Source organism: Trichosurus vulpecula, chromosome 9 (assembly GCF_011100635.1).
Source record: "Trichosurus vulpecula isolate mTriVul1 chromosome 9, mTriVul1.pri, whole genome shotgun sequence".
Lineage (NCBI taxonomy): Eukaryota > Metazoa > Chordata > Mammalia > Diprotodontia > Phalangeridae > Trichosurus > Trichosurus vulpecula.
Window position 1 is genome coordinate 37,287,457 of NC_050581.1, and position 23,576 is coordinate 37,311,032.

Consider the following 23,576-nt stretch of genomic DNA (forward strand, 5'->3'; position numbering starts at 1 on the left):
GGAGAAGAAAGTACCATTCATCAAATAGCTGATTCCTCTCCCCATAGGAAGCCAGGACTAGAGGTCTATTTTTATTCCTTTTATGTCAAGTCTGGACTATCCTGGTTTACTTACTATAAAAGAGGTTGCTTTTGCAACCCAATCTGTCTGTAATTGGTAGCATGAGGAGAAAGTCAGTGCAGGCCTGCTTTTCAGATATCATGCCCTAAGAGGCTTGTAAAGGATGGATCACAGGAGAGGAAGAGTCTGCCTACAAAAGTAAGTGTCCCGATGAATGGGAGTGGGATTGATGGGAAGGGAGAGGAAAAGAGAGAGAGAGACAGAGTCAGAGAGACAGAGAGAGACAGAGACAGAGAGAGAATAAAAGAGGGTGAGACAGAGAGTCTGTGAGAGTCCTGTACAACTAGGGAAATGGAAATAGATAAATATATGAAAGGATGAGTAAGACAAAATTTGCAAATTAAAGGAGAGGAGAGATAGATGGAAAAGTCTTTGAAGATATACATAGGATCATACATTTGGAACTAGAAAGACCCTGGCGGCCACCAAAACCAGCCTCCCTTATTTTAAAGATGAAAAACTGAGGCACAGAAAGGTTAAGTAATTTGTCCGTGGTCAAATGTCTGTGGTAGGTGTCAAAGGCAGGATTACGAACCTAGGTCATCCTCATTCCAAGACCTATCTGCTATTCTGCTTCTCTCTCTCCCAACCCAAGACATTGTCATATTAGTAAAAGCATCTGCTTTACATGAGCATAGTAGATACAAGGTTTCATTTTACTTTACTTTCAAATTTTGCTTGAATATGGTTTCACGAAAATAGTAATTTTCTAATTTATGCAAATCATACATAAATATCAATGGCTCTCTCTTTTTCTCCCATACCCCAAAGGAGCTTTGGAAAGGCAAAGCTTTTTCTAAGGCAAGAAAAAGTTAATTGATGACTACCACCCAAACGAACCCCCATTCAGAATTCAAAATCACCTTGAAGAAAGAGATGATTCTAAGAGATGCCTTTCTTTTTTATTTTTTAATTTATAGAATAAAATAAGTATTTCCATAACATAATACAATAAATAAGATGATTGCACAAAAAACTATAAATATATTGTGTACAACTTGCTATTCCTTTTCAATACATCATAGTTATCATGTAAATTTTTTTTCTTCCTTCTCTTCCTTCTCTTTCCTTCCTTCCTTTCCGTCCCCTCTCTAGAGATGGCTACCATTAGACACAAATAGGTATACATATGTAAAAATACATTCTTCTATTTATCAGTTCATCAGAGATGCCATTCTAACATTATTTTCTATGGCTGAGTCCCCTACTCCATTCTTACTTCAGCAAGGACTCTGAAAAAACCTAATCCAATTTGAAACAAGAGACAACATAAATTCACTTTCATTCTTCTGCAGATTGCCAACCTAGTTTTTCTAAAATCCAAAAATTTGGGTGAATCTAGCATATTCTCCAACAGTTGCAAAGCATTACCATCCCTGACTGAGAGCTACAGCAAGTAAAATCAACGAATGTGTCCAATAGCCCCAAACCAGATAAAATGCAAGCCAAAGCAGAACTTCACACAAGATCACCTCACTCCTATGAAACCGACAAGTCGCATGCAATCATGTTCAACAAATAGAGGAAAAGAAGTGATAGTCCCAAAGGCATGACTGAAATGAGTTTCAAAGAACAAAAGAGGTTCAGCATGAACGCGTCTTCCTTACCGGTCCAGCGCTGTGCTGGTTGGCATACTCCTCCCAAATCCTCGAACTCCCATCTGACGAAAATATGGAATGCAAGGGAGGTTGGCAGCAATGATAGCCAGTGAATCGGAAGGACTTACAAAGAAGCCATTTTGGCCTAGGATCATGTAACGGTCCTGTAGGAAAGAAAATATGGAACATTACCAAGCAGAGGCATTACAGCAACCCATCCCAGTTGCCAGAGTCTGCCAATTCCCTGCCTCTCCTGTGCCCAAGCACCCTTGAAGGCGTTTCTTCAGACCTAATGGTGGAGTCTCAAGGTTGCTTCTCAATCCCAGGCTCTCTTAAGATATTAAGATTTGCTTGACTAGGATTTCTTCAGTAAGAAAGGTCTATTATATACCAAAATATCAACCCATCAAGAAACACTTATTAAGTGTCTATTATGTGCCAAAGGAAGACCTGAGTTCAAATCTGGCCTCAGAAACTTACTAGCTGTTTGAACTTGGACAAGTCTCTTAACCTCTGTTTTCCTTAATCTACTGGAGAAGAAAATGGAAAGCCATGCCAGTATTTTTGCCAAGAAAACGTCATGGAAAATACGGTCCATTGGATCACAAAGAATCAGATGCAACTGAACGACTGAACAAGAACAATGTGCCAGACGCTGTACTAAACCTGGGATACAAGAAGAGGCAAGAGACAGTCCCTGCCCTCAAGTAGTTCATAATCTAATGAGGGAGATAGGTAAAGAAATACAAAATAAGATATATATATATATATGTGTATGTATATATATATATATATACAAAATAAGATATGATGTGTGTGTGTGTGATAAATAGGAAATAATTAACAGAGGGAAAGCACTGGAATTAAGTGTGGTTAGGGAAGTCTTCCTGTAGAAGGTAAGATTTTAGTTGGGACTTAAAGGAAGCCAGGGAGATCAGTAGTTGGAGAGGTAAGGGAACAGCATTCCAGGCATGGGGGGGCAGCCAAAGAAAATGCCAGAGAAGAGAAACGGAGTGACTTGTTCATGAAAAAGCCAAGAGGCCACTGTCACTGGATCAAAGAGTATACGCACAGGAGTAAAGTGTAACAAGACTGGAAAGGAAGGATGGGGCTAGGATATAAAGGACTTTCTTTGAGCGCCCAATGGAGCATTTTGTTTTTGCTCCTAGAGGCAATGGGCAGCCACTGGAGTTTATTGAATAGAGAGGTAACAGGGTCAGACCTGTGTTTTAGGAAAATCATGTTGGTGGCTGAATGGAGAATGGATTGGAGTAGGGGAAGACTCGAGGCAGGCAGCCCTACCAGCAGGCTGTTATAGTAATCCAGGTGTGAGGCAATGAGGACTTGGTGGCAATGTTAGAGGAGAGAAGAGAACACATATGAGAGAAGTTGCAAAGGTGAAATATGTTCATAGCAGTATTTCTTTTATAGTTGCAAAGAACAAAAAGCAGGATAGGTGCCATCATACGGTGAACAGCCAAACAAATTCTGACATATGATATTACTGCACCATGGGAAATGGCGAATAGGCAGAATTCAAGGAGGAATGCAAAGACATAAATGAACCGACGCTGAGTTAAGTAAGCAGAATCAGGAAAACAATATAAAATAATATAAGCAGGAAAAGGGCAGCTAGGTGGCACAATGGAGAGAGCGCTAAGCCTAAAGTCAGGAAGACTCATCTTTGTGAGTTCAAATCTGGCCTCAGACACTTGCTAGCTGTGTGATCCTGTTTGCCTCAGTTTATTCATTTGTCAAACGAGCTGGAGAAGAAAACGGCAAACCACTCCAGTATCTTCACCAAGAAAACCCCAAAAGGGATCACAGAGAGTTGAGCATGATGGAAGCAACTGAACAACAACAAAAACTGAACTCTGCATAAATCTAATGGCCAAGCCTGGTCTCAGAGTTGAAAAATTCACCTCCCTTATTTTGTTGCAGAAACAGGAGAGAGACAGAGACGATGAGTATGGAATACTGCATATACTGGTCAATGTGTTTATTGTTTTGCTCAGCTGCAATGTCGACATCAATAAAAATAATTTTAAAAGGAAAAAATCTTTTCGATGCCTTTTCAGAGCTGAGGCTGATGCCTCAGGCTTTCATTAACTTCCTTTCTCACAGGTGCACAGGCACTCCTTTAAGGCACCAAGGGCTAAAATAGCAGACTGGAAACAGCGATGAAATGACAAGAGCGCTGGACTGGGCGGGTGGAGGTCAATCTGTCAATAATTAACAAGTCTATATTAAATGTGAATGCTTGTCCCAGCTCTGCCAGTACCTAGCTAGCGAAGAGACCTTGGGCAAGTCTCCTAATTTCTCTGAGCCTCACTTTCCTCATCTGAAAAACATAGGGTTGTTGTTTTTTCATGTTAATTAAGATTTCTAGCTGTTCTATGATTCTCTGATTGTACCAATGAACGAATGAAAATAATTTATGATGCATAATATATATCATAATATGTAAGATATTATAATATGTAATATTATATGTTATATATCATGTTATGCTATATTATATATTACAATATATTATAGATCATAATATGTAATATTATGATCTATAACATATATTATATACATTATATATAAGTGCCAAACACTTGGATAAATTCTTCAGATACAAATAGAAAAAGAAGCCAGTCCCTGCCCTCAAGGGGCTCACAGTCTAACTGGGGAGAATAATACATGTGGGAAAGTTCCATTCCAGGGTGAATAGAAAAGTCTAAAAGTCCAAAGCGTCCAGTTACAAGGCCAGAGGCAAGGCCCAGGAATCCTTAGATTTCACCAGAGTGGCTGTCCCGCAGGAACAGTCTCCGCCACTGGCAAGGACGTGGGTCTCGGGGTCCACGTGGAGAGGGACTTCTGAAATGGCTTGTCATTGGCCCTAATAACACAGTCCATAGGTATTTGGTACACAATTTGGAATCAGTGAACGGATACCAAAAGCACTAAGAAATAGCTCATTTCTAACCCGATGCTCCTTCTAAACATGGAAAAGGTACTAAGCAAAATTTAGCAAAAAGGAGATTGAAAAGACAATATAATTCGAGTCCGGGTGTCATTTATGCATTTTCTGTGTGTGCTGAAGCCACACTCATTAACTCTGGTTACAGTTAGGGTTGTGGGAACATGGATTTAAAGCTAGAAAAAGGCTAAGAGGTCATCTAGTCCAGAGGTGTCCAACACACAGCCCACAGGTCAATGTGCAGCCTGCAGGGATCCTTATACATGAATCAGTGGCCCCATGTCCGTGAGTTTGACACCACCTGATCTCATCCAACCCCTTCATTTATAAATGAAGAAACTGAAACCCATAAAGGCAAACATCACTTGTCCAAGGCCACACAAGTTCTAAGTGGCAGATTTTGAACCCAGGTCCTCTGAGTCTCAATGCATCACCCATTCCACAATACCACAAACACCTGACATTTAAGTGTACTAGTAAATGGTTAGGAGGGAAGAGAACCAGCCCTTTATGCTCACCCCATCAGCATCAAACGCAGCACCGAAACCATATTCTCCACCTTTCATTGCCTCCAGAAGGGTGGTTGCATATGTTAGGTTTGGATCAGGGTGCTGTCCTCCAAAATCCTCCAGGGGAACACAGTTTATTGCAGAATTTGCTGGGGCCCCTAGCTCATCGCACAGGATTTTCCTTACATAGGGTCCCATAACTGAAAGAAAAGACAATGTGTCACCCGACTCCAAATCTTCACAAGAGAGTGGAGATCTCTTTGTTCCCGTCACAGACAAACACAGTAACCCATTTAAAACTCCAGGACAAAATAAAAATGCTCTGGTCATAATTCAAAACACAATATAAATTAAAACATGCAAGTTCCGTGACCTTTTTTCAAAAAATATCCTTGTGGGCCCACACACAGAGCCTCTCAGAAACTGTACTCTAGCGTCCCAGCCTTCAAGGGTCCAGGTTCACTTCATAAACACGAAGCTTCTCCTGATTCCCCCTGACAATTAGCCCAACTGCTAATGCCTTCCCTCACTAACTACCTTGTATTCAAGTACCTTATATTTATTTGTGTTTATTCTGTATATATTTATATGTACTTACTGACTTCCCTGATTAGATTTTAAGCTTCTTCAGAATAGAGATTATTTTATTCTTTTGTATTTGTATCCAATGAGCTGATAGTGCCTGGCACACAGTAAGTGCATAATAAATGTTGATTGGTAAAGTTGAGTAAAATCAATAGAGTTCTGAAATTTAGATGTCTGAAAGAATTATCAGGAGTAAGTAGGTTACATGATGCTAAGATCAAGTTTTTTTCCTCAAGCTGTATGTTAATTTATGTTACAAGTATTTTGTCTACCAGCTATCTATTTCTGCAAATGCATTATACTTTGCAATATATTTTAACTTTGCATCAATATGTTTATTGGTTGTCTAAACTATAACACAACATCAATAAAAATAATTTTGAAAGAAAAACATTTTCAATGGTGTATGGTGTTACGCTAGCCTCACTATAAAATCAAAACAATCTATAGTCATATGAAAAAATGCTCTAAATCATTATTGATTAGAGAAATGTGAATTAAACAACCTTGAAATATCACTTTACACCTACCAAAATGAAGCTAATTGTTCTAATAAATGTTGAAGGAAGCATGTTTTGGGTTACCCTTTTTTACCTCTGTAAAGCAAAAATCCCACACGATGCTAATTTCCGAAGTGAGCTTCATAGACTTTAGCTCAGACACACAAATTACTACTGAGAGGGAATACTGCAGGTGAGATTCATGCTCTAGGTAGTTGGACCGCGTAGCTTCTGAGATCTCTTACAACTAACTCTAAGAATATAGGAGTCTACAAGGTGTCTTTAAAGATTTAAAGCAGCATTAAGTTACTAAAGCTTAACAATGCCCTAACACGTAAGCTTAAGACTTTTGGAGCACTCTATTGATGTTTAAAAATTAAAAGAAGCAAAGAATACAGCTTCATCATATTTACACGTAATAACTTCAAACTCACTTTTTCACAGTCTATTCTCACCAACATTATAAGAATGAAACTAGAATACTAAAGCCTTCCAGAGCACTCTTCACATTGGAGAACACATACATCATCAGAATGCCAATGAATCTATTATTCCTCATTATCGGAAGAAAACAAGAAGAGCCAGTTAAGAGTCTGAGGGCCCATTTTAACTTCTCTTGCCAAGCCAATGAGCTCACCTCCATGCATAGCATCCACCCGGATCTTAAGTTGATTGGGTCCAGTCAGCAAACTCTTAATGGTGTTAAAGTCAAAGATGGTCCGAAGAAGGTTGAGATAAATGTCCACTGGATCCACTATCTCCACTAAAGGCAGGAAGTGAAAGGAAATCATGGTAGTCATCTGCGTGAGTCCCCTCCCCCATTAGACTGGGAGTCTACTGAAAGTAGACACAACTTTCTGCCTTTCTTAGTATCCCCAGTACTTAGTATGGTGGCCTGGCACATACCAAGCATTTAAAAAATACTCGTCAACTAGACTGGACTTGACTTGATTCGACCTGGTGGTTTAAAAATGGACTTGACCCTGTTGAATCTAGGAGATATTTTCACACATTACAGGTGCAGTTAAGTCTACAGATACTTCCTAGCTGTGTGTCCCTGGACAAGCGACTTAAGCTCTGTTTGCCTCGGTTTCCTTAACTATAAAATGGGGATAATAATAGAACCCACCTCCCAGGGTTGTTTTGAAGATCAAATGAGACAATATTTTGAAAGCGCCTTACAAGAACCAAGAATATAGTAGACACTATGCAAATGCTAGTTACCATAATCATTACTATTATTTCCAGATGCACTTTACAAACTAGAACATAACCATGATTTTATAGCATACCCTTTCAGAGTCAAGCACTGAGTAATTACAATAAGCAATCTTGATGCTGCCAGAAAATAGATAATAAAATATATGGGGAACTTTAGGGGTTGAAGAATGTTTAATGTATGTATATATATATATGTGTGTGTGTGTGTGTGTGTGTGTATGTATGTATGTATATATATATATATATATATATATATACATACACACACACACATATATATAGTCAGATGCCGTCATTTACTGATTAGTTTTTACTAAATTGTTTTTCTTTGTTATAGTGGAAGAGGGGAGCTCAGTGGAGAAATATGTGAGGTTTAAAAAATTGAGAGCACCAATACAAATGATCATAAATAAATAAATAAAATTACCTTTAAAATTATCAATAGGAATAAACTACTCTGAACATAAAATTCTTTTCACCAAGGAGGAAAATCACCAGAGGTTTAAGTCTTTGCTCTGCTCCCTATTATGTGATCTTGAATCAGTTTCTTCTTTTAGTCTTTTAGACTAGATAATCTTGGAGGTCTCTTTGATGCCAGACATTTTTGATTTATTTTAATTTAAATGATTATGTCTATATACTATACAAATATCTTTTCATCTAATAAAATGATTATTCAGTCAGTCAGTAAGATGTATTGAGCATTTATATAAGCAAGTCCTCCAAATAGCTTGCAGAATATTATATTGCAGGGTTACATTTACACAGATAATTGGAGAAGGGATAAAGAACTACTCCTCTTGGGCCACAGCACCTAGGCTAAGCCTGGAACAAAACCAAGGTAGAACTGAGGAGGGAGTCAATTCTAAGTATGTGCAAAGGAATGAGGATGAGAGATGGACAAGTTGAATTCAGAGAACACCAGGTAGACCGATTCACATAGAACTGAAGGGTATGTGAGTATGTGAAGAAAATTAATACGAAATAGACCTAGAAATGTAGCTTGGAGTCAGACTCTGAAGGTCTATAAATGCCAGTCTTTGGGACTTCATATGTTACCCTGGAGGCCATAAGGAGCCACTGAAGATTTTTGAGAAAGGGAGTGGCATGGTCAGATAGGTACTCACTTAAACTATTCTTCAGGAAAATTAAATTAATACATTGGTCAGTTTTTAATGTTTTTTTTAATAAGTATAGATATCACCCTAATTATCTTTGGTTACACAGCAGTATGCTGGTAAATTTTTAAGTGGCTCTCCAGAGGAAAAAAAACTATACACACACAATACACTGTAAACCTAAGTTTATTCTGCATTATTTTCTCATTCGCTTTCTTAAGTCTAGACAATCCACAAAACAATAAATCAAACTCTGATTTGTAGTGTTTTAAATTTCCGAGGTATAAATGCTCAGTCCCACTGAAATTTTAACAATTGGCTATCTCCAGCCAATATGAGCTGGCTCCAACACACCTCTGGTTATGAGGCAGGTGATATGACAAAAAAAAGCCTGGCACCAGAATGGAAGTACACAAGAAAGCACACAGGAGTCATTGAAAACTGGACGTTTCTCCTTGTTGGATAGGTGAGCAGCAAAAGGATTTGGTTGACTTTTAATTAGTCAAGCCTACAATGAGGTGCTGACTGTTGAGCTCTTAAAACAGCAAGGGAGGTCAGTGCATAAATTGTTCCAAACATACCTTCCCAAATTCTGCTTTGGTGCCAAGGAATCCCTGCCCCTGCTCCTTTCCTGGTAACTGCAGCTTCTCAGAGCTCAGCTATCTCTAAAACAGCAGGGCCAGGACGATGGGACTAAACGTGAGATACGTGGACCTTGCCAGGTTTTTTAGGACTTTTTTTTTTAAATTGAGAAGGAACAAAAATCATGCCTCCCATTTTAAAATGCCCACTCTCTTTCCCAATAGAACAGCCTGAGTCTCAAAGTCGGCCTTGCTGCAGGGCCTCAGACAACACAAGTATTCAGTTTGGGCTGGATTACGTTGCACTGGTAAATCTGACTTCATATTATTCCCAAGTCATTTTGTCTGAGTACTTTGGCTCTCTGCCTAGGTGATAAACAAGGGCAGGAATTTATGTTCTCTTGCCTCCACCAGGGTCTCCTACTGCATCCAGGGTCATCTCCAGGCGCCCTGACCTATGACTTGCCACTGGACTCCAATAACTCTGGAAGAGAAAGTGAGGGTGATGACTTTGCACAGTCCTGCCTCACTTAAATCCAGTTCCCTTGAAAGTCAAGACATCACCCTCCTGACGTCATCGGTCCTCTTCGAGAAGGAAGGACAAACAACTCTAACTCTACCGAGCCTTGTCTAAGGACGTCAATCATTTAATAGTGGCATCTAAGCTACCTTACTTCTAAAATAAGGACATCATCCAGGTATTGAAGAGGATAGAGCACTGGGCCTGGGTTCAAATTTAGCCCGTTTGAGCTTGGGCAAGTCATTTTACATTTGTCTGCCTCAGTGTCCTCTGCTGTAAAATGAGGATAATAATAGCACCTACCTACCAGGGTTGTTATATGGATCAAATGAGATAATATTTGTGAATAGCTTAGATCAGTGCCTGGCACATAGTAAGTGCTTAATAATTGCATGTTTCCTTCTTTCCTGAGAAAGTACCAGCTCCTCCACGAGGCCTTTCCTGACTGCACCCCACTCACACAAAAATACTTCATGCTTGCTTTTTATATAATTTGTAAATTCCTATATGTGTACCTGTTGTGTCTCCCTTGGTAAACTGTAATCTCTATGAACACAGAGACAGCTTTACATTCAACTATGCATCCCCAGTGCCTAACATAGTATGTGTCACACAGTAGGCATTTAATAAATGCTCAATGGTTAATTCATAATTGTGAGGGACATAAACAGTAAAGAAAATTGTTTTCACAAGGGGAGTATCCAATAATTCAGGAAATAGCTTAACAAGTTGTAGTGTAGAGTAATGGAATGTTTGCTGGTCATAAATGATGACTATGAAGAATTCTGGGAAATTCGGTTGGACTTGTGTGAATTAATGCAGAGAGAAGAGACAGAACAATTTACACAGTGACCACAGAAATGTGAAGGAACACAACTTTGGAACTCTGATCAATGGAGTGACTGATTGTGATTTCAGTGGATTGTCACTGAAGCTTAAAACTGCACCAAGACTTTTGGGACACCTGGTATAGAAAAGATCTGTGATTCTCCTTTCAAGAGTGAAGAAGCACCTCATAACCCATCTTCTTTATCCGAGGGAGTTGTCTGAGGCAAATAGAGATTAAGTAACCCAACCAGAGTCACACAGCTAGTAGGTGGAAGCAGGATTATTATTAGCAGTTTCATTCTAAATTTTATAAAATTAATTCTCAAAATTAAAGTTTGATCATTTATTGTTCAGGCCTAAGATTTCTCTAGCATGGGCAACTCCCAGTAAGAAAATTCTCCCTACCAATGCAGATTAGCAACTGTTTGGCAACTTATCAACTCAGATAGTCCCGGGACAAATAATATTGCATTTGGCATCCCTGGCCCTGTATTAAATCTTTCCTGAACTATTCGAGGGTTGTATAGCACATCCCCTTTCACTCTGTGTGTGTGTGTGTGTGTGTGTGAGAGAGAGAGACAGAGACAGAGACAGAGAGACAGAGACAGAGACAGAGAGGGAGAAGTAGTGAGAAAGAGAGAGGAGTAATGAGAGAGAAAGAGAGAGTAATGAGAGAGAGAGAGAGAGAGAGAGAGAGAGAGAAGTGTAATAAGAGACAGAGAGACAAACAGAAAGAGAAGAGTAATGAGAGAGACAGACAGACAGAGAGAGAGAGAGAGAGAGAGAGAGAGAGAGGAGTAATGAGAAAGAGAGAGGAGTAATGAGAAAGGCAGAGAGAGGGAGAAGGTTTGGGCAGGTTGTTTATTGAGATTCTCCAAAGTTCCATAAAAGATAAGTCAATCAAGTCTACATGGCTTTTCTAAGCGGTGTTCTGAAAAGAATGATAATGATAATAGCCATCATTTACATAGTGCTTTAAGGTTTGCAAAGCCCTTCATCTATGTTCCTTCATTTGATTTGCAATCTCACATAGCGTATGAGAACAGATTTTGAAGGAACTTTGAGTACCCCGTAAACTTCCTTTTCAGGCTTCTAGGTGGCACTTTCTGCCTAGAGGCAGAAAGACTTGAATCCAAATGCAGCCTCAGACACTTGCTAGCTGTGTGACCCTAAGCAAGTCACTTAACCTTTATCTGCCTCAGTTCCCTCAACTGCAAAAGAGGCATGATAATAGCACCTACCTCCCAGAGTTGTTGGGAGGATCAAATGAGATTACATTTATAAAGCTCTTAGCAGGGCACCTGGCACACAGGAGGTGCTTAATAAATGCTTATTTCCTTCTTTCCTTCCTCTTAACAACAGATGTCATCCATCAATAGCTGCACTTCAGAGATTTGGTTCAGCATTAAGCATCTCTGATTTAGTTTCCCACATAGTAATGATTCCAGGACAGTCCTAGTTCCCATGATCCATAGAGTTGCTATGCCTTATCAGTTGACTTGCAGGACAATCTGTTACCTCTGAAGGGTTTGAATTTGTTCTCCAGATCAAATTCTTGTCTTCCTAGTCGGGATAAGTCAATTCGGAGATCCGGACAGATGGCATACTCCTCAATTGTTCTGCTGATCTGGTAGATCTTATCTGAAACTACATCTGGTGCAGGACCTAAAATGTAAAAGAGCATGTGAGCACACACACACGCATACACACACACACATACAGACACACGCAAAGAGTTCACTTGCAGAAGCAATAGCCTCCCTCCCCCAACCAGCAAAGAAAACAATCCATTTGCCCTCCCTCATAATCAACAGAAAATTACTCAAATAGCCTCTGTTTTTCTGATATCCAAATTCTCTTTAGCAAGAATATGTCAGATTAATAGCCCACATACTGGGGAATTTTTGTTTGTTTTTTTTTAATATCCACCTCTGTGTAAAAATAGTTTTACTCCAATCAAGGAGACCTGGTTATATAATCTAATCCCTTCCAGGCTAAGAGACCAAAGCAGGGTATGAAGATCACCAAAAGAATCTGAAATAAGACTAACTTTTCATGTAGCCTTGAAAAGAGTTATATTGGGTCAGCTGGGCGGCGCAGTGAGTAGAGCACCAGCCCTAGAGTCAGGAGGACCTGAGTTCAAATCTGACCTCAGACACTTGACACACTTACTAGCTGTGTGACCTTGGGCAAGTCACTTAACCCCAATTGCCCTGCCTTCCCCTATTAAAAAAAAAGAGTTATATTGAGTTTTACAGTTTAGCTGAGTTATTTAATCAACCTCATACTTCAGCCAATCCCAAATTTATCTTTAAAGTAGGATGCAACTACAAATGTTTGATATGCTCCCTCAAAAAAAAAAACATGAAATAACCTATTTCTTGCCATCTTGGGGAGGGAGGAAGGAAAATTTGGAACTCAAAATCTTTCCAAAAATGAATGTTGAAAATTGTCTTTACATGTTGCAAAAAATAAAATATTATTTTTTAAAAAGAACATGAAAATTTACTGCTGATATACAACAGAGGGGCTAGTCCTCCCTGAACACCCCATACACCCTGGAGTCAGGTAAACATGGCTTCAAATCCTATCTCTGATGCTTATTGACTTCCTCATCTCAGGCATGTCTCAACCTCTCTGAGCCTTAACCTACTCATTTGTAAAATGGGGGGAAAATGCCTGTAATATCTACCTTTCAGAGTTGCTATGAGTCTCCAAAAAGATAATATATGGAAAATGCTTTGCAAACTTTAAGGTCCTATATAAATGTCAATTGTTATTTTAAAATAGAGTTATTTTTATTGAAGAGACATCGAGCCTATAACTAGTTATTTTCTAAGTGTAAGCCTTACCTTATATCCTCAAGAAAATATAGAGCAGAAACCATATTTTATGCTTCTAAAAATTCCTAGCCAGCACCTAGCACAGCACCGATCAATTAATACTTGCTGAACCTAAGAACCCAATCTCAATTTATTATGAGAAGAATGTTACAAAACCAAGATCTCATTTTGCAAGAAGGGAAACCAAGGCCCATAGAGAGGCTAAGTAACTTGCCCAAGGTGACACAGGTAGTAAATGGAAGAGTCTACATTCAAACTCAGACCCTGTGAGTGCAAGTCAAGTACTCTTTATGCTGTACCAGGATGCTGCTGGTTTGCTTACCAAGATATCACTTGAGCTGGTTACCAATACAGGAAGACTGAGGAAGCCAGAGAACAAAGCCCAATCCCTCGTCCTTACTCCGTTCCTTTTTTTCTTTATAAAATTGGAAAAGTGTGTTGGGGTTTCTTTGTTTATGTGTTTGTTTTTGTGGTTGCTGGATAAGAGAATGTATTAATCTCTCCCTGGCCCCTACCCAATATACTGTGTTCCTTGGGATGATCCATGTTTTTAAAAAATATTTTTGGCTGAATATTGATGCCAAAGTCACGACCGATTTCTCATACCCAGAGTAGGATTAGCAGAACGGTGCAAGCTGTACATATTTGCATGATGTTATAAGTAATGTTTATGGACTAGACAGACTTTTAAGGCTCCAGGCCTCACATTCTATGAGTCTTTTATTGTTCTGTGGAGACTCTTCTGACATTATGGACTCATCAGTGTAGGTGTTACTTCCACTGACCCAGATAACAACCCCTTTGTAACTTAAGAGATTCCGGGGACAAAAAAATTTCTGTGTACCCAACCTGGCAATGGACTTCTCTGAATTTCTCTAATCTAGTCCTCACACAGCAACATTTTGTCCACCACCCAGCCCTTATTCAGTCTTTCCAGCTTGGTAGAACCAGCCAGCGCTCGTATTCTTTTGGCAAAATCTTTAACTACTTAGGGTTATGTCCTTCCACACTACAATGAGGTATTAGGTTAGAATGGTACGTGAGGAATGTTCTAGCTAACAGTCACGAACCTTGACCTTTCTACCCTCATCACCTGCTTTTGGTGCTCCCATATCCAAGCTGTCAAGCTTTCCTACAGAAAGTCACAAAAGTCTTCAAGTTTGGTACACCCAAATTCATACTGGTGAAGCCTATAGACTCTCCAGAATAATGTTATTAAATATGTAAAATAAAATACAAAGGATTACAAAGGAAGCTAATTATATTGAAATACAATTATCAAAACATTTTTTAAGAATCCATGGACCCCTGGTTAAGAACTCTTTATCTACTTCAAACCCTTCATTTTACAAATAAGGAAACCAGAGAGTAAAGAGATTCAATGGTGTAATTCATGAGACTGTTCTCAGCATTAGGGTAGTTGAAGGGAATATATATTGACAGAGGGCACAGGGTGAGTTGAATATGAAGGGATGATATCTAAAAAATAAAATAAAATTAAGGGGTGGGAGAGGGAGAAAGGGAGATAGAATGGGGTAAATTATCTCACATAAAAGTGGCAAGAAAAAGCAGTTCTGTTGGAAGGGAAGAGGGGGCAGGTGAGGGTGAATGAGTGAATCTAGTTCTCATCATATTTGACTTGAGGAGGGAATAACATACATACTCAATTGGGGTATCTTATCCTACAGGAAAATAGAAGGAAGGGGATAAAACAGCGGGGATGATAGACGGGAGGGCAGATGGGGGAGGAAGTAATCAAAAGCGAACACTTTTGAAAAGGGACAGCATCAAGGGAGAAAATTGAAATAAAGGGGGACAGGATAGGATGGAAGGAAATATAGTCTTTCACAACATGAGTATTGTGGAAGTGTTTTACATAGTGATACATGTGTGCTCTATGTTGAACTGCTTGCCTTCTTAGGGAGGGTGGGTGGGAAGGGAGATGGGAGAGAATTTGGAACTCAAAATTTTAAAAGTAGATGCTCAAAATAAAAGTTGTTTTTGAATGCAACTGGGAAATAAGATATACAGGCAATGGGGCACAGATATCTATCTTGCCCTACAAGAAACTAAGGGGAAAGGGGATGGGAGGAGGGGGGATGACAGAAGGGAGGGCTGACTGGGGAATGGGGCAATCAGAATATATGCCATCTTGGGGGGGTAGGGTAGAAATAGGGAGAAAATTTGTAACTCAAAACCTTATGGAAATCAATGCTGAAAGCTAAAAAAAATATTAAAGAATGTAAAAAAAAAGAGATTCAATGACTTGTTCAGGATCACTTCTCCCTCCCTCTTCATGTGTGTGTGTGTGTGTGTGTGTGTGTGTGTGTGTGTGTGTATGATCATTGAAAGCACTCTGAAAACCTTAAAAGTGACCTGAACTAGGGAGATGATAAAGACAACGAAAAAGAAAGGACATTTGTGAGATACTTCAAAAAAAGATATCCTAAGAAGAAGTTGTAGGAGGCAGATGAAGAAATTAAAGCTATCTATAGTCATATGAAAAAATGCTCTAAATCATTATTGATTAGAGAAATGCAAATCAAAACAACCCTGGGGTATCATATCACACCTATCATATTGGCCAACATGACAAAATAGGAAAATGATAAATGCTGGAGAAGATGTGAGAAAATTGGAACACTAATGCATTGTTGATGGAATTGGGAACTGATCCAACCATTCTGGAGAACAATTTGGAATTATGATGAAAGGGCTATAAAACTGTGCATACCCTGTGACCCAGCAATACCACTTCTAGGTCTGTATCCCAAAGAGATCGTAAAAATGGGAAAAGGACCCACATGTACAAAATTATTTATAGTAGCTCTTTTTGTGGTGGCCAAGAACTGGAAATTCAGGGGATGCCCATCAATTGGGGAATGGCTGAACAAGCCATGGTATATGAATGTAATGGAATACTATTGTGCTATAAGAAATGATAAGCAAGCAGACTTCAGAAAAACGTGGAAAAGCTTATATAAACTGATGCAGAGTGAAATGAGCAGAACCAGGAGAACACTGTACATTGTAACAACCACATTGTTCAATGACTGACTTTGATAGACTTAGTTCTTCTCAACAATGCAAGGATTTAAGACAACTCCAAAAGACTCACAATGGAAAATCCTATCCACATCCAGAGAAAGAACTTTGGAGTCTGAATGTAGATGGAAGCATACTATTTGCTCTCCTTTTTTTGTTGTTGTTTTGTTTTGTTTCTTCTTTCTTGTGGTTCCTCCCATTAGTTCTAATTCTTCTTTACATCATGACTAATGTGAAAATGTTTAATACGAATGCATAAGTAGAGCCTGTTGTGATTGCACACTATCTTGGAGATGGGGGAGGAGAGGAAAGGGGAGAAAATTTGAAACTCAAAATCTTATGGAAGTAAATGTTAAAAACTAAAAATAAATTAATTAAAAAAAATAAAATGAAGATCATAATAGCCCCCCAAAAAAAAAGTTGTGGGAGGGATCAAGGATGACTATGAGATTTTGAGCCTGGGTGACTAGGAGGATGATGGTGTTCTTAACAGAAATAAGGGCCATAGGAGAAATCTTTGGGAAAAGGAAGATGATTAATTCAGTGTTGGAAAGGTTGAATTTGAGGAACAAATTCATACTATTTAATCCACTGAGACCTTAGTGCCCCTGATTCATTCAATTCATTCATTCAAACATTAAGCTACTATGAGAAAAGTATTGTACTAGGTCCCAGAGGTTTAAAGATTTTTTAAAAGGGACCATCCCACCCTAAAGTAAGTAATATTTTGTTGTTGAGTCATTTCAGTCGTGTCTGACTCTTCATTACCCCCATCTGGGGTTTTCTTAGTAAAGATGTTGGAATGGTTTAGCCATTTCCTTCTCCTGATCATTTTATAGATGAAGAACTGAGCCAACAGGGTTGAGTGACTTGCCCAGGGTGACATAGCTAGTAAGTATCTGGGGCCAGATTTGAATTCACAAAGATGAGTGCTCTTGACTTCAGGCCTGGCACTCTCTCCACTGCACCACCCAGCTACCCTAGTAAGCATTGCTCATTCTCAGCAGCTAACCTTGCTTCTTAATTTACTGAAAAGATTAAAGCCATCTGAAAAACTCCTACAACTTCTCTCCTACATACCTCAAAATTTCTCTACATTTTCATCTAACCTCTCCTCTCCTTTCCAAGATTAACCCCCACTAAACTGTACTTTAACCCCATCCCCCTGCCTCCAGTGAGGTCCTGCCCCATCTATTATGCTCTCTTTCTTAGATCTTCAACCCAAAGGCTCTTAACCTGAGGCCCATGAAGTTGTTTTTTTAAAATATATTTTTAAACTTTGTTTCAATATAATTTATTTCCTTCACAATCCTATGTATGTATATATGTACATATATATATGCATATATTTATGCATTTAAAAACATTATTCTGAAAAAAGTTCCATAGGCTTTGCCATACTGCCAAAGGAATTCATGACATTAAATTTTTTTTAAAAAGTAAGCTCTTTCTTTAACCACTCCTTTACTGGTTCCTTACCTTCTACCTACAAACAGACATACTCAGGTCTCCTCTATTCATACTGGAGGGGGAAATACCTTCCCCCAACCCTGCTGCCTCCTCAGACTATTATCCAATCTTGCCTTCCTTTTATTGTCAAACTCCTAGAATGATCTATACTTATTGATCCCACTTCCTTACTATTCATTCATATCTGAATTCTTTGCAATCTGGCTTCTGTCCCCACTCATTGTTTGAAACTACTTTCAACTTATCCTAAATTATAAATCTCAGTCTTTCTCCTCATTTTTTCTGATACATTTGATACTGTCACAGTCCTCCAAATCTCCCTTTGATATTTATTCATCCTTAGGTTTTTCTGGCACTGCACTGTCCTAATTCTCCTACCATCGTGGGTATTGCTCTGTCTCAGTCGATTCCTCTTCTCTTGTCCCTTAATTGTTGGCTTCCCCAGGTTCTATTCTTTGGCTAAGCCTCCTTCCTCTCCATATTCTCCTTCCCATGATGATTTCTTTCACTCCTGTGTCTTGTTATCACCTTTAGATGGATGAATCCCAAATCTCTATCTCTATCTGAATCTCGCTCAAATTCTCCAGCTTCAGCACTTCCAAGGGCCTTTTGAACAACTCTGTCTAGATGTCCCATATGTTCTTCAAATTCAACCTTTCCAACACTGAATTAATCATCTTCCTTTTCCTAAAGACTTCTCCTATGGCCCTTATTTCTGTTAAGAACACCATCATCCTCCTAGTCACCCAGGCTCAAAATCTCACAGTCATCTTTGATCCCTCCCACAGCTTCTAAGTGTACTTATGACATCTTTTTTGAAGTATCTAACAAATGTCCTTTCTTTTTCATTGCCTTTATCATCGCCCTAGTTCAGGTCACTTTTAAGGTTTTCAGAGTACTTTTAATGATCTAATACATAGATTAGATCATATACATGCATATATGTGTGCATATATATGTATGTATGTATGTATATGTAAAGAGAGAGGGAAAAGTGATCCTAAACACATCATTGAATCTCTTTACTCTCTGGTTTCCTTATTTGTAAAATAAAGGCTTTGAATGAGATAAAGACTACTTAACCTGGAGTTCATGGAATTTTTGAAAATATTTTGATGATTCTATTTCAATATAATTAGCTTCCTTTGTAATCCTATGTATTTTATTTTATGCAGTTAATAACATTATTCTGGAAGGTCCATAGGCTTCACCAGACTGCCAAAGGCGTCTCTGATACAAAAAAAAAGGAAAGGACTCCTATACTAGGTAATCTCCAAAGTCTCTTGCAACTCTAAAATTATGTGAACCTATAACTCTATTAAGACTCTCCCCCACTGGTTTTTTTTTTGGTCTGTTTTCTTTCACAACATGACTAATATGGAAATATGTTTTCATGACTGCACATGTATAACCTATATCAAACTGCTTGCCTTCTCGATGTGGGGGAGGGAAAAGAGGGAGGAAGAAAACTGGAAACTCAAAATTTTTAAAAAGTGAATGTTAAAAGGTGTTTTATGTATAATTGGAAAAAAATAGAATATTTTTAAAAGAATGTTAAAATTAATAATTTTTAAAGATTAAAAAACAAATAAAAAAGGAATCTTTCCCATTACAATGTGAGCTTTTTGAGGGCAAGGATCATATTTTAACCTTTCTTTACATCCCCAGCGCTTAACAGAGATACTTAATAAATGTTTGTTGAGCAACTATTAAGGGGGAAAGAGGTAAGTGGACATTATATGTCAACACATGTCACAATATTTTAGATATATAAATATGTTCCATGTATTATATAAATATGTACCTACCTCCATTAGAAACATTAAACTTGACTCCAAACTCTCCCCCTGGTCCTCCAGGGCAATGACTGGCAGTAAGAATGATTCCACCAGCTGCTTTGATCTTCCTGATAATACACGAAACAGCAGGAGTGGACAAGATGCCATTCTGGCCAATGATCAGCCGACCAATCTAAACCCAAGAAAAATCAATCAAGCTGAATGAGTCTGAAAGTAATTAAAACATGAAGATTCACATTCAGAAGTAGCCAGAAATCTTTGGACATAGGGCTGTTTGGGTGAAGGCCTATTGGGGCTGAGTCAGGAACCCAAAAAGTCAAGGGAAAGAGCACCAGATCAGGAATCAGAGGACATGGGGACAAATCCCGCCTTTGATGCTGGCTAATGAACAAGATGCTGCACCTCCCTAAGGCCCCTTTTTTTCATTTGTAAAATAAGAGATTTAGTACATGAAAGAGTATTCTAAATAAATAAATAGTAAGAGAAATACAATACAAATGATTGATGTTTCATTTCATGCTGAGAAAATTGACAAAGATTGGGAATAGTCAACATTAGACTATAGTGTTAGCTACGGAAAGAGAAGCACCCTAATACATTATTGGTGGAGCTGTAAATTGGTCCATCCATTCTGGAAAGCAATTTAGAATCATACCAAGAAAGTGACTAAAGTATCCGTATTTTTTTTTTGCCTCAGAGATGCTGTTACTTGGTGTTTATCATACTCTCCCTAATGAGGTCAAAGAGAGAAAGAAAGGTACCATATACCAAAATTTCATAGTACCACTTTTTGTGGTAGTAAAGAACTAGGGGGAAAAGATAGATTTTGATCAAATGGTGAATGGCTATACAAATTGTGGTACATGTATGTAACAGAATATATTGTACCATAAGAAGCAAAGAGTATGAAGAATTCAGAGAAGCTTGGGAAGACCTGTATGAACTGATGAAGAGTGAAATTAACAGAACCAGGAAAATAATATGCATGCACAATGAATACAATAATGGAGATGAAAAGGAAAATGTAAACCCTGAACACTGTATAATTGTACCAATCCTAGTCCTGGAGAAGAACTTAGAAAATGCATCTCCCTACAGAGGTAACAGACGATGGATGTAGAATATTACCTATATTGTCAGATTCAGCTAATGAATTGTTTGACTTTACCAAACTACTTTTTCCCTTTTTTGGTTTGTTATAAGGGGTAGATCACTGGGTAGGAAAAAAAGAGAAACATATTAGAAAATGAAGGCAATTTTGAAACAAAAGACATCAATAAAAATGTTAACTAAGTGTTTAGGACACATGGCCTCTGAGGTCCTTCCAACTAGATCCTTTGATCTAGGACCTCAGCCATCTTCTTGTCTCTCACTCTGTCACTTCACCCTCTGGACCCATAAGACTTAACCCATTCAGCTCTGGAACCCCATTGCTGCAGCCCATGCTGTCCTGGATATTAAATCCTACCGGGCCCATCTGCCCAGCCCCATCCATGCTTCACTTAAATCAGCACCCTCTAGGAACTAGCTTCTTTTTCCCAACCCCTCCCAACTTTCCAAGTTCTAAAACTGTAATCATACAAATTCTGTTTTAAAATATAGTACCTTATGGTAAGTTGTGTTCATAAGAATTATCTAAATGTACATACAAGCATCGTGAGTGGCACAGATAGAAATGATCTTGCCTGTTTCTATAGAGAAGAAGAAATCCAAGGAAGTTGCAGGGGCAGGGTTGGGGGAAGGAGGCGGGTCCCAGATTCTAAGCATGATTTTCTCTTGTTTTAGAGGGATTTTGAGCTAGAATTATACTTATCTGCCCCCTCGAACATCCAGGGTACATATCTGAGTGTAGAAGGAAAATCTTGTCTATCTTAAGCAGGAAAGTGGCCCTTAGGTTATTCTTGACATTTTAACTCCTTCCCATCAAATGCTAACACAAAAGACCATTACAAATAGCTATTATTGTGTAAACTCATTATCCAAGCAAAACTGCAAACAGAAATTGGAAGGGTTATATAGACTCTAGAATATACTAGAAAATGTGCAAGAGTGAATGAGCTCTTTAGCTGGGAGGAAGGTGGAATCTCAGCTCAAATCAAAAGAGGAAAAACACTCTCATTCAAGGGAGATCCATTCTAGCAGTCTCTAGAATTTCAAGCCAATTCAGGGACATGATGGGCCCTGCTTTCCACACACGTTTGCTATTTTCAAGTCTTTATCCTTTGCCTCCTTAGACTGCCCTGTGGAGAAGCTCTGGAACCAACTCAGTAAATCCCTTACACAAATATGCTGCATTTTGCTCAGCCTTCTTTCCACTAATAAATAATCGTGTCTCTCTCTGTATACATGGCAGCTCCCCAGGCTTGGCTGGAAGCCAGGTTATACTTCCATTGCTCCTGGTAGATCAGTCTACTCCCCTAGGGCTCATCTCATCAATTTTCCAAACTAAAACACTCTTCTTGGACCACCATTCCCCTACATATGTTGTCTTCCCCTATTTGTATATAAATAAGCTCCTTGAAGACAAGGGATTATCTTGATTTTTTTAGATTGGTTTGGTATCCCCAGCACCTAGCACAATGCTTAGCCCATAGTAAGCACTTAATTTTTTTTCCTTCATTCATCAATTGTTTTGAACTCATTTATTTTCAGTGGTTGAATATCTCTGCTTTCAATGGTTAAATACCTATAACCTTTTAGGACTCAACATTGTGTTGGCCTTCATTTGAACACGTCATTACATGAACTAAAAATCAACCTATCAGCCAATAAGAATTTACTAGGCACGATTCTAGGTTCTGGACATACAATGACAAAAAGTGGAAAAATCCCTGCACTCAAAGAGTTTCTTTTCTGTAATGGGGGGGAAACAACAAGCACATATATACGTATATGTAAAACACAGATAAAGCAACAGACTCAAGGTACCATGAGGGAAAGACATTAGCAGCTAAGGAGACCACAAAAAGTCTGATGTAGACTATAAAAGTTGAGCTACATCTTGAAGGAAACCAGAGATTCAAAAAAACAAAAGTAAGGGAGCTATATAATCATGGGAGACAGCCAATGCAGAGGTATAGAGATAGGAGGTAGTGTTGTGAGTGACCTACAAGAAGGCCCGTATGGATAGGCCACAGAGAAAGGAGAGTAATGTGTAACAGGACTTGAAAGGTTGACTTCACGGGGCGGCTAGGTGGCACAGCAGATAGAGCGCCAGCCCTGGAGTCAGAAGGACCTGAGTTCAAATCTGGCCTCAGAACACTAGCTATGTGACCCTGGGCAAGTCACTTAACCCCAATTACCTCAAAAAAGGAAAGAAAGGTCAGCTTCACCCCAGATATTATTACTGTGTGACATTGCCACACCCCTTGAATTAGAACTATAGATACCATTCCCTGAAGGAGTTATGACACTCAGCTTTAGAACCACTACTGGGGGCCTACTTTCCTGACAAGTAAGCACAGACTAGCCTATCCCACTATATCGAGCAGTCTCAAGCCTTCTGACCATGTTTCACTCTGTCCATCTTCCTGCTATACTTCTCCATGTGTCATGCCCCGCCACCCCTTTCCACCTTTTGCCCTGGAAATACAAATCAAATCTATACTACCATGCCTCCTAAGAGGGCATGCCAATCACTCGCCCAATAACTCCATTCACCATCTCTGTGATTTCCCAGATCAAAACACTCTGCCCTAGTCACCATTCCCCAATATATGTCGTCTCCTCCTATTAGGACATAAGCTCTCGGGGGCGGTTTGCCTCTACATTATGGTTACATCTGCAGGCTAAGCAGAGTTCGTGGCACATAGTAAGCACTTAAATGCCTTTTCATTCATCATAGGGTCAGATTGTAAAGAGCTTTAAATGC

The 23,576-nt window shown here is 39.0% G+C and overlaps 1 protein-coding gene across 1 annotated transcript in view; it reads right to left on the minus strand.

The window, feature by feature from the left end:
- Positions 1-23,576, minus strand: part of PGM5 (phosphoglucomutase 5) — a 232,538-nt gene that overhangs the window by 184,422 nt on the left and 24,540 nt on the right. The window contains exons 2-6 of the mRNA XM_036739286.1: positions 19,715-19,877; positions 12,067-12,213; positions 6,918-7,043; positions 5,205-5,395; positions 1,728-1,882 (exon numbers count right to left, since the gene is read on the minus strand). Coding sequence (XP_036595181.1) covers positions 1,728-1,882; positions 5,205-5,395; positions 6,918-7,043; positions 12,067-12,213; positions 19,715-19,877 — 782 coding nt within the window. The remainder of the gene's footprint in view (positions 1-1,727; positions 1,883-5,204; positions 5,396-6,917; positions 7,044-12,066; positions 12,214-19,714; positions 19,878-23,576) is intronic.